This window comes from Nyctereutes procyonoides, unplaced genomic scaffold, assembly GCF_905146905.1.
Source record: "Nyctereutes procyonoides isolate TBG_1078 unplaced genomic scaffold, NYPRO_anot_genome, whole genome shotgun sequence".
NCBI lineage: Eukaryota > Metazoa > Chordata > Mammalia > Carnivora > Canidae > Nyctereutes > Nyctereutes procyonoides.
The window spans coordinates 5,418,957-5,430,590 of NW_026575043.1; the positions used below are offsets into that span (position 1 = coordinate 5,418,957).

General features: G+C 46.4%; 1 protein-coding gene across 1 annotated transcript; it reads right to left on the reverse strand.

The window, feature by feature from the left end:
• Positions 1-10,508: 10,508 nt before the first annotated feature.
• HDGFL1 (HDGF like 1) lies at positions 10,509-11,144 on the reverse strand. The gene has a single exon (XM_055322610.1). It carries the CDS (start codon positions 11,142-11,144, stop codon positions 10,509-10,511), a length of 636 nt encoding a protein of 211 aa, XP_055178585.1.
• Positions 11,145-11,634: the final 490 nt, after the last annotated feature.

Genomic DNA, 11,634 nt, shown 5'->3' on the forward strand with positions numbered 1-11,634 from the left:
TTTTACCAGGCTGCTTGAAAGTCTTGTGTTGAGGGTTTGTGAGATCATATAAGACGCAGAAGGACAACACAAGGTCATATACATCCCATATACAAAGAATAAACTGGTTTTCTAATCCTTTTGCCAGAGCTCACAATCTGGAGAATGACATAGGATGGATAGTAGGTTCCTGTGCACATCGACCACACTAGTGACCTCAAGTGCCCTGCTATGGATAATGGCCATTAAGAGGAGGGGAGGTGGCAGCAGAAAGAATGGCCTCGCGGACACATGCTACGTCAATTATTTTTATGATATAATTCTTGGGGGGCATCTATTTATTTCAACGACCAAAACAGCTCTCCAAGTGCAGCATGAAACACCCTGTCATTGACCAGATGTGGTATAGGGTTGATTTATTTTTCAAAATTGATGAATATGTAGTATCTATCTTGAACCCACACAATCAGGGGGAAAAAAGGTTGAATATGCAGCTTCTGTAAAGGAAGTTTATCTTTGACTCTGTGAAAACAAATGTGGCAAGCTATGCCTCTGGTGGGAAGGTTTGGGGACCACTCTGTCTGCCATTTTTAACCTGTTCAGTATCATTTTTATTCAGCTTTGAGGGAATCTCTCGAATCAGAGATCATGGGATGAGCACAATTAGAGGGACTCCTGCATGGTATGATATAAGTGCTGGGGGTGGGGAGGAGACATGAGAAAGTAGAGTAAGTCTTGTGCTTGGGCTTTTTGTTCCAGAGTGAGCCCTGGGGATGTAAAATATCATTTTCACCATTCTCTCTCTTTTTAACCGAGAGTATCAGAAATATTACAGAATATCTACACTGAGTTATGTCTTTTTGGCATTCAAACATTTATATCAACGTGATTAAAATATAGTCAGGGTGCCCATTTCTCATGACAGCCATAAGAAATATGAGAAGGTAGACACTCAGCTCCCTCATTAATTGAGGTGGTCCAAAAAACTCTCTTCTGCTTCAACCAAAGACCTTAATGTGGATTTCTTTCCCAAGGCTGTGACATTCAGACCTAGTGGCAAAGGCTGCTCACAGGTGAGCAATTGTTAGGAATACCAATCAAGTAGAAATAGCAAAGCTATGCTTTTCTCTGTAGTGTCAAAGGGGGCTTTTAATGTATCCTAAACTCATCTCTTTGTACATTCTGCACCATCATCTATCCCAGGCTTATATTGTTCATCTAAAAGACTAGCATTTCAAGGTAGGTTTTACAAAAATCCTGGATACCACAAGACCTCTCCTTGGGTGACTGGATAATATAGGACCCTGGCAACATATTTGATTTATGTCTATTATAACTCCAGACTCTGCTCCTGTCACGAAGCAACAGTTCAGGTCCTAGACCAGAAAAACAGAAATGGAGAAGGTTTTAAAGCCTAAAACGATCTAACTCTAGCTAGAAACTCAACCTACCTAGATGTATCCTTATGAAATCGAAGTAAAATCTTGATTTTGATCCTTACAACAGAAAGTTGTCTTTAGAATATTTCCCACCTGCACACACACACTTCCCTCCATGCACACACTCCAGTATGAACCACTCAGTTTGTGTTCAGGGATGTTAGCTAGTGAAGACTGGGGTGGGGAACTGTTTGGGCCAATAAACTGACCCTGCAAACCTTAAACTATAGGCATACAACAACAACATGCCCCATGAAGTTTCCATGAGGCTGTACTGGCATCCGACCTTTACCATAACCCACGTCTCCTATGAAACTAATCTCACCCACGCACATGCTCTCTGGATACTGAGATGTGCTGCCAACACCTGCCTACATTGTTACTCCATTAATTTCAGTTAATTAATAACAATGGGTGACTCTTTGTGAAGTGATCTGCTAGGCATTGCTGGAGAGCTGGGAAATTTCATGGCCTCTGTACTTTCTATTTGGGGAGAGAAAAAAAGCTGAAAAATGTTGAATAGCATAAAGATATAATCTCGGTCTATACCACGGTGTGAAAGATGCCACATGGATGTGTGTGACAGCTTGGCAAATAAGTGGAATTGAGCAATGGTTCTCATTTCAAGTATTAAAGTACTTGCATGTCTCTCTCTGCTGTGAAGTGTGATATATTATAAATACCATTATATATAGTATTAAAATGTAACTATTATAAATAATAAAGTATTTGAGTGTGTGGATTATTTAATTTTCATAAATATATTGATTCAAGGTCATCTTTGTAAAGATGCTGCTCTATTCACTTAGATTCTGATGTGATGGCTTGAGAGATAGGGGAAAAGGAGAGCCCCACGGGTATATGTACACTTGGCCACTGCCCTCACTGAGTGGTTTAACACAACACAATCCTTGCCGGCTACTCTCCAGCCCAGCTCACCCAGCTTTGTTTTTCCCTGTATCTTTTATGATCTTCTAACATACCATAGAATTTCCCTACTTATTAAATTTATTTTTCGGGCAGCCCAGGTGGCTCAGCGGTTTAGTGCCACCTTCAGCCCAGGATGTTATCCTGGAGACCTGCGATGGAGTCCCACGTCGGGCTCCCTACATGGAGCCTGCTTCTTCCTCTGCCTGTGCCTCTGTCTCTCTCTTTCTCTGTGTCTCTCTTAAATAAATAAATAATAATTTTAAAAAATTTAATTTATTTTTATTTGCCTCTCTCTCCCTGCTAAAATGGAAGCATCAAGAAACCAGGTACTTGGTTTATATTGTTTACTGATGTATCTCAAGCCCCTGGAAGACCATCTGGCACACAGCAAGCACTCAATAAATGGGTGCTATTGGGGCACCTGGGTTGCTCAGTCAGTTGAGTGTCTGACTTTTGGTTTCAGCTCAGGTCATGATCTCAGGGTCCTGAGATGTAGCCCCTTGACGATCACTGTACCAAGTCACTCCTAGAGTCCAGTGTCAGGCTCCCTGTCAGGCTCTGAGCTCAGCACAGAGTCTTCTTGGGATTCTCTCCCAACCCCTCTTCCCCTCCTCTGCTCGCTCAAATAAATAAGTAAGTAAGTAAGTAAGTAAGTAAGTAAGTAGTAAGTAAATAAATAAATAAATAAATAAATAAATAAATAAAATCCACACATACAGGGATGTTTACTGGCATGAAAGTCTCTGGGATTTTTTTTTTTTTTTATGCCTTAAAAAGACTGAGAATCAGTAGCAGAGACAATAGTGCTATGAATTCACAGAAAACCAGAAACATTTTGTTGTTTTAAACACCTTAACATGAAGTGAGCCACAGACTTCCTTGGAGCCTTATAGTACACAAAATTTAATTTTCCTTTCTTGGCCATTTCTGTGTCAAATTCTGATATTAGCACATTCTGAAATTTCCATGGTATTCCTTCATTGTCTACTTATCTGTTTCTCCCCTAGAATATGAGCTTCATGAGGGTGGAGAGCTTGTCTGTCTTGTCACTGCTTTATTCCCAGTGCCCCCAGCAGGCCCCACTGCAATGCAGGTACACCGACTCATCTGTACCAAGAATGCTCTTCCCTCCAGCTCCCCCAACCCGCTATCCAAAACGTGGGAGAGCAACGTTCTTATGAGGTTTTTAATAACTTAGCAGATTTTTAATTTTAAAAAAGAAACAAGTGACTCTCATACCATGTAATGCTGACTCTTGTCTTTTCCTATTTTTACTTTTATTTTAAAGAGATGTTCGAGGTCCTCTCCTCAAAGCATTCTCTATCATCAGTACTTCTGTCCCAACATCAAAAAACGAGAGCAAGGACAATAAGGAAAGAATCGAAGTGGATGGTGTGCAGGCTGAAAACCAGACACTCCTGAGGAGGGGCCCTCAAAGAAGCCACTGCATCCAGGGGAGAACCTGTGACTGACGAATCCTGAGCACCCAAAGAATCACAAGTGAGAGGGGACAGTGGGTCTTGTTGACAAGTGAAGAACAGCAGGCAGTGAGAAAGGAGCCGAGCTGAACATATTTTTTAATGAAGTGTTAAGTAGATCACCAAGTGCGGTGGATAATGACTGCGATGAGAAGTCAGCCAGGGTGTGAAAAAAAAAAAAAAAAAAGCAAAATTAAGTGACACTTGGTAAATCACAGGAAGACGTGAGTCCTGACAGGGTTTCTGGAAAGAATGGTCAGTCCCCTGTAACACTCCAGTGCCTTCTAGTAATCAAATTGGGCAGCTCATTAAAATTACATGTGAACAGATAGGTACCCTGGCAAAAAGGCATGGGAGCCAAGAAATAACTAGAACAATACAATTACTTTTTCTAGCATTGGGGGGAAAAAAAAATCAGGTCTTAGGAGGTATTCGAGGAGGTGTACTTAAAAAAAAAAATGCCCATTGGAAAACATTTGAGTGGCTCCTAGGGAAATAACAGGAACAATAAAAGCAGCCACAGGAGGGATGAGTCATGCCAAAGAGGAGGAATATTTAAAATTGGATATGTCTGTATAAAATAACTCAGCTAACAGTGGGGGAATTTAAAGAAGCTATCTGAAGAGCAATATGAGGAAATGGGAGAACAAAAGATCAGTTTCTGTCTGTGTATGGGCGGCTAAATATAGCACTGTCATGTACATCTCCACGAGGGAGATGCTTGGCATCTGGCAGAGGCCTCCAGTGTTTTCCTAAATAAAAATGTTAAGGTGGGCTCTGATGACCTCAAACGGGATGGTCAGTTCTCTGGACTACGTTGCAGGGAAGGGAGCCTGTTTTGTGCTGGGTCCTGTGCTCGACATTTTAACATATATGAGCTCATTTGCTTTTCACACAACAAACCTGTCACAGGAAAGTCATTATCACAACTTTTAGCTGAGGGAAACTGAGATCACGTGGCTCTTAAATCGCAAAGCCAAGAATTAAATCTGAGTTTGGATAGCTCCAAAGCCAGCTGCCACGAAGCTGATTCTTTCATTAAAGGAAGTTGATAATGAAGTATTAGACTACGCAAGAGAAAAATGTAACTTAAGGAACCAGACATTGTGTTGAGTATGTGATTCAGATGGTGACTTTGGGTGATTTGATTGACTTTCCTTGGGCTTCAGTCTTGCTGAAGTTTGTTATTTTATGAGAGCAACACCTACCTATATATGATAACAAAATAATCTTATTTAATAACCAGGGCCCACACCTTTTAGAAAAAACACACTCCCTTACAGTGTTTTACTCGGCATCACAGAATTCCACAAATTTCCCTCCGAGGACTGCAGTGAGAGTGGGGTTGATTTAGTCATTCATCCATTTCTTTCTTAACAACCATTTACTGAGAGCTTAGTATAAACCGGGCACTTTGGTGGCTCTTAGAATAAGTAAAAGGGTCACACTTCCTGTCTCCATAGAGTATATAGACGAGTGAGTGATACAAACCAGTAAAGGGATCTTACTGTTTCACTGAGCATAGAGGAGCAGAGTAGATGTTGTTATGGGAAAACCAGGGTCTTGTCCAACATTGGAGCAAAACCTAATTCTGATGTAGTAATTTAGGGAAAGCTTCATCAGGGAAAGAGGAAATGCAGCTGTTCGTTTTCTGGGCAGAAAGAAGAGCTTGTCTCCAAGTGGTAAAAAACGAGAGAGACAAGGGCACTCACCAAATGACCCACAGTCCTCAGGCACGGACCACACACCAGGGCAGGAAGCAGGTGAAGCTTGTTTTTCACTGGTCCCCATGCCAAAGATTTGACCATTCCATGATGAGGAGTGCCCTGGACCAACAGATGCCTCAAGCTGCCCCAGGCCATCTGGAGCCCTTTGCTGCAATCTCTTCTGTGTGCTCTCCAGCAATTCTCAAGACCATTTCAGTGAAGTTGAAGTTTATGTGTAAAATCAAACTGCAAAGAGAAAATCGCCTGCTGTCAGAATTACTCTAGGAAACCACTTAGGAGGTCTCTATTTTAAAGATCTTAAAGTCTAATACAGTCAATTTTTCCACCAAGAGTGGGAAACATAAGTGTTTCTATACAAGCCAGATAGTTGGCTTGTGAGATTGGGGCCATATTGTATGGTGAACAGATCCTGTTCCTTTAAATATATTCCCTTCTGAGAACTCTCTATATACCAAGTGAGGCGTCTATATCACAAAAGGCTGAAGGAATGGCAGATCCAAGCTCTTCTTGGCATACTCACACTTTATTGTTGTATATATTTTGGGCTGAAGGGTTAATACAGGCTCCTATCTGAAGAAGGCAGCAACCAGAATGCTCCCTTGCCTACCTGGGCACCCAGGCGTTATGAAAATGGGGGGCATAAAATCTGCACATGTCATTAGCGAACAAGTCAGTTTACCCTGCTTCCCTGATAGGGTCAGAATGTGTTCAACTTCACATGTGACTTTTATTCTAGAACCATGATTATAAGGAGATCTGACAGCAGACTTTGAAGCATTTAGACTATATCTACTGTGTGCTTATAATGGCCGATTTGGGGAATGGGGATAAAATATCAATGACACATATTTCTTTCTCCTCCATTTAGTGGGAAACCAAAAAACGAACAGGAAATTAGAATACAGTCAGTGTGAGCATGGAGCACTACAGGAACACATGGGGTGTCTCTTCCCTTGAGTGGTTGGCCAGGTCCAGAAGAGGGGGGCGGTGTTTTCCAAATGCAAAGAGCAGCATGTGCGCGCAGCATGTGTAGCAGAAGCTTCTCTTTGACAAACGTGTTGACAATGAATGAATAGAAAATGCCCTATGTGCCCTGAATATCTACTGTATTCCCAGGAAACAAAAAACAGAGGTACAGGCCGCAGAGAAGGATCAGCACCTTTGGTGAGAATTTGCAGGACAGGTTGAGAGCTAAAAGACAGACGCAAAATTTACAACCGTCAGTGGCAAAAGTCGCTTGCCAAAGTGACGTAATCAGTGACGTTTATGTAAAATATCAAATGCTTGGAAAGCCTTACTGAAGCCCGTATGCTAAATGCATCTGCAGATCACTGACAACATGCTGAGCATGCATTTGCATGGAACACTTAAACAAGATCTTCCGAACACTCATGAACACCTTTGGGTACCTCCAACACCGCATCGGCAAAAGGCCCAGCACTTTTCTCTGTTCAGCGAGGTAACTAGTTTTTGATCAGTAATTTTGTCACTGAGGCACATGTGTTTCAGAAGAAGACAAAACCATACAAAGAAACACGGCCCTGGAATTACTGAGAAACCAAAAACATTTTACAAAATAGCATCGTTTTCAGTACATGCACACACACACATAAGAAACATTTATTGACCACAAAAGCATACAAATAGGGTCTGCTACGTCAGAGAAGAGGACTGAGAATACAGATTTTCCACATTTCCCTTTATTTGTTGAGTCTCAATTGTGTTTGCTGATTCCTTGTGTCACTGTTCAGAGATACCCTTATTTGGATTATCATTTTCACTACCATATTATAGTTGCCGGGAAGGCAAATGTATGCGAGGCTTCCTAATAAACACCAACTTTTTTCTATCCCCAACATTAGAAACAAAAAAAGAAGAAAGAGATAATACAAAGAGACTCAAATGGTCATAATTTCATTTTCTATCTTTCAGGTTATTGAATCATTTCAGAAGATGTGCCTCCATAAAAACCTTATCAAAATCACACACTTGCCTGTGGCAAATATACCAATCTATATTTGAATTTCCCATAGTCACATACTTCTTGAAAAATAGGGAATGTGCAATTGTCCTCATCATTTCACCAAGTCCTTTAATGACAAAACAATTGTCAGGTCCCGGATTTTTTTTTTTTTATACACCCTCTAGCAGCATTTGCTAATATATTCTTTGCCATACAAATTTCTAAATGTTCAAAATAGTAGAGAAAAATAAGTACTCCCATTTTGTTCAATAGGAAGTCTTGTTTACTAGGAACCCATAAACCATAAAAGACCAAAGCATCTGTAACCTTTGAATCTTGGCTCAACTCACTAGTTGTCTCACCTTGGTAAAATACTTAGCACCTCTGAACCTCAGCTCTCCCAGCTTTTAAACAGAGGATAGTAGGTACCTAATTGGGTGGTTGTGTAATAAAGACATTGTGTGTAGAGCATTAATTAGCTGCTCTCATGATTAGTTGTTATTAATCTTAAAAGAGCAGCTTTGTGAATTTCTGATTTCCTACTTAGTGCTTTTTTTGAATGTGTAATTCAAGGAACAAAGCTTAGGCTGGGACCAGCAAAACTTGTATTTGAATCCTGAGGGTCCTGTGAAGTGTAAGAAAAGCCATTTCACCTCTCTGAACCAAGCTGTTTCCAATGGAAAATTTGACTATCAATGTCTACCTTCCCAGATTATTACAAAGATTGAATGAGGTCATTCTTCTCAGCACCTGGTAAACATTCATTGAATAGTAAGTTCTAGTATAGATATGACTGCAATAGTGGCAGCTGAAAAACAAGGAGTCATCTTGATATAATGCCTTGGAGGAGAATAATATCATCTTGTACAGGGCTGGAAAATAGGGTTGTCTTTAGTTGCCAACCGTGCTGGTTGGTAAGGGCCTGGCGCGTTCTACGAAAAGGACCCCAGTATTTACTAAGCCTCCACAAGCATGCAGTGTTGACAAATACAATACCTGGAAACCAGCATGTAATCATCATTAAGGATATTTAAATATCCTCAGATATATGCACAAAACCACTGAAGAAAACAAAATATTCTGCGGATACGACATATTTTAAGAACTGGAAATACAAAGCAAAGACCTTTTATCAGGAGAGTAGTGATGAGATCTGGGAGGGCAATCACAATTAAAGGAAGGATCCATCCTCTTACCCTCCTTCTGCTCTAAATCTGTTGTCTGATAAAGCAAGCAGAGTATTAGAAACCCAGTTATAGTCCTAAGGGGGTCACCATTCAAACATTTTAAGTTGACGTCTTTCCATTGGTCCTACACAGCGTGGGGAGACTACTACAGATGGTGTAGAGACGTTGAAATAACGAAGTTTTATTGGGGCGGGGTTTCTAAAATATCCCTGTACCTTACAAATGATTGCCTTTATCACAGGATGTACAGAAGATAGGAGGGGCATTAACGTTAATGGCCAATTCTTTTTTTTAAATTTTTTTATTTATTTATTATAGTCACAGAGAGAGAGAGAGAGAGAGGCAGAGACATAGGCAGAGGGAGAGGCAGTCTCCATGAACCGGGAGCCTGACGTGGGATTCGATCCAGGGTCTCCAGGATCGCGCCCTGGGCCAAAGGCAGGCGCCAAACCGCTGCGCCACCCAGGGATCCCTAATGGCCAATTCTTAAGGAACCAAAGGAACAGACCTGAGATTTGTTGAATCAACGGGTTTTATTTCCTGGAACTGAAATAGTTCAGTTCTCAACTTCCAAAGCTAGTCAACAATTTTTCATCAGAGCCCATGGGAGAGGGGCAGGGGTAAGGAGACAACAGGGGAAAGGCACATAGAGAGGCTCCAGGAGAGGCTGGGAGGGGGCACTCACTTCCCTCTGCTCAGGAAGTTACATTTCAGGTCTGGTGACAATGCTGAGGGGGCCAGAGTGCGGAAGGTGGATGGGAAATGGCACTGCCTGGGAACACCAAAGCCTTAACTACAAAAAGAAAGTCATCGAATCCCAAACAGAAAGGGAACCTCCTAGTCCATCTCTGAAATGGAGTTAACAATGTCAGAGCTGAGAGCCGACTGAAGGCATAGCTGAGGGTAGTTTTCATGTCAAAAAAAAAAAAAAAATCTTTTCATTAAAACAAAGTTTCCCAAACTCTGTGCCTTTTCCACCTGAGTGACATATATGACTGACTGCGGGGTGGCCTTGAGGCTGTGGAAGAGGGAAAGGGGTGGCCAGGCGTCTTCCCAGAACATCCCGTATAGCCCCAGAGACCTAAACAGGGGACAGGTGTTCCTCACCACTTCCATCCAAAGAGCGGGGGCAAAGCTAATCCTCCCCATGTCACAAACAACTGGGAAGCTCCCACATTATTGGATGAAAAATGACAAATCCCAGAACTCCCAAAAGGGACTCAGAAAGGAGGGAGGCCCTGCCCCAGAAGCTGTCCCACTTTCGGTGGATCTGAGCAGCTGGGGTAAGAGGCAGCAGGGGGCGCGGGCAGGAGCCCCGGGGGCTGCTCCCCACCAGCACCACCAGGCCCTGGAAGTCACCCCCCAAGCCCCCGCCGCTCTGTACCCTCCCCCCCTTCCCCTCCTGCCCCCGATTCCAAGATTCCAACGCAGACGCCCAGAATGCCGGGGAGGGAGAGACGCGTGTCTGCAGGGGCCAACGGCCGGGCCGGGCCAGGCCCCAACTGAATGAAGCCTTGGGCAACAGTTCCAGGCCGGGAGGGGCTCGGCGGGCGCCCCTCATCCCGGGGACTGGAGGCCCTGACCCAGATCACAGGGGTGTGGGGAGCGCGGAGCTGGGGGCCGGGCGCCTGCCTCTGCAGGTCAACCCCGGGCCGGGGGTGGCGGGGGGGGGGGCGGAGGAGGGCGGCTGGGGGTGGGGGGGTGGGGGTGGGGGAGGCGCCCCAGTTTGCAGGCCGCGGCCGGTTCCCCCAGTACCAGGCAGGCCGCGGCTGGAACGGGGCGGGGGCTCCTCCAGGAAGCGGTGACTACGGGCTGTCGCGCTCTCCGCCGCCGCCCGGGGCCTGCGCCTCGGCGGCCGCCGCCTCTGCCCGCCGCTGCTGCTGCTGCTCGGCGCCCTCGGGGGCCTGCTGGGCCGCGGCGCCCCGGGGCTCCTGCTCCTCCTGCGGCGCCCGCGCCGGCTCCTGCTCCCGCTCCTGCTCCCGCTCCCGCTCCCGCTCCTGCGGCCGCGGCTGCGGCTCCCGCTCCGGCTCGGCCTCCCGGGGACGTTTCGGGGCGCCCTCGGGCGGCTCCCCCGCGCTGCTCTTGGCCCGCGCCTGCTCCTCCCGCGGCCCGGCCCTGGCGCCCGCGCTGGCCGCCCCCCGCTGCTCCTGGGGGGCCTGCGGGTAGTGGGCGGCCCGGACCGAGGGGTTGTTCTCGATCTCCCACAGCCCCTCGCTGAAGCCCCTCCTCTTGTTGGGCTTGCCGAACTTCTCCTTGGACTCCTCGTACGGGAACAGGTGCTTGGGGCCCAGGAAGGCCGTCTCGTGGGTCCCGAAGAAGAACACCTGGTAGCGGTTGGGCTCGGCCAGGTGCTCGACCCGGGCCGGCCAGTGGGCGTAGCCCTTCAGCTTGGCGAACACCAGGTCGCCGCTCTTGTACTTGCGCCGGCAGCACCGCGACATGGCGGGGCTGCGCGCCCGGCCTCGGCGGAGGCCCTGGCCCGGCGGAGGCCCTGGCCCGGCGGAGGCCCTGGCGACGCCCGGAACGCCGGCGGGTGGCGGCCGCTGGGCTGGGCGCGCGCCCTCCCCTCGCCCCCCTCCCGGGCCCCGCGCACACCCACCCACCCACGGGCGCAACGCCCCGCACCCCGGAGCGTCCTAGCGCGCACACGGCATTATCTCCGAGGCCCCGCCGTGCACGCCGCGATTTCTAGAATGGTGGAGCCCATAGCTCGGCTATCCGGTGCCCCTCGATCCCCAGGGTCCCGGGGCCACGAAGACTATGTGGTGCACGGTGTGCCAGAGGGGCCCGGGGGGGGGGGGGGATGGGGCGGTGTGGTTGGCGCACCTAGGTGACCCAGTGCACCCAGATGTGGGTGAAACCAGTCACAGGCTAGGGCAAACTCGAGGTGTCCATGCGGGTGCGTCCCGACCTACTCAGGGCAGCAAACCA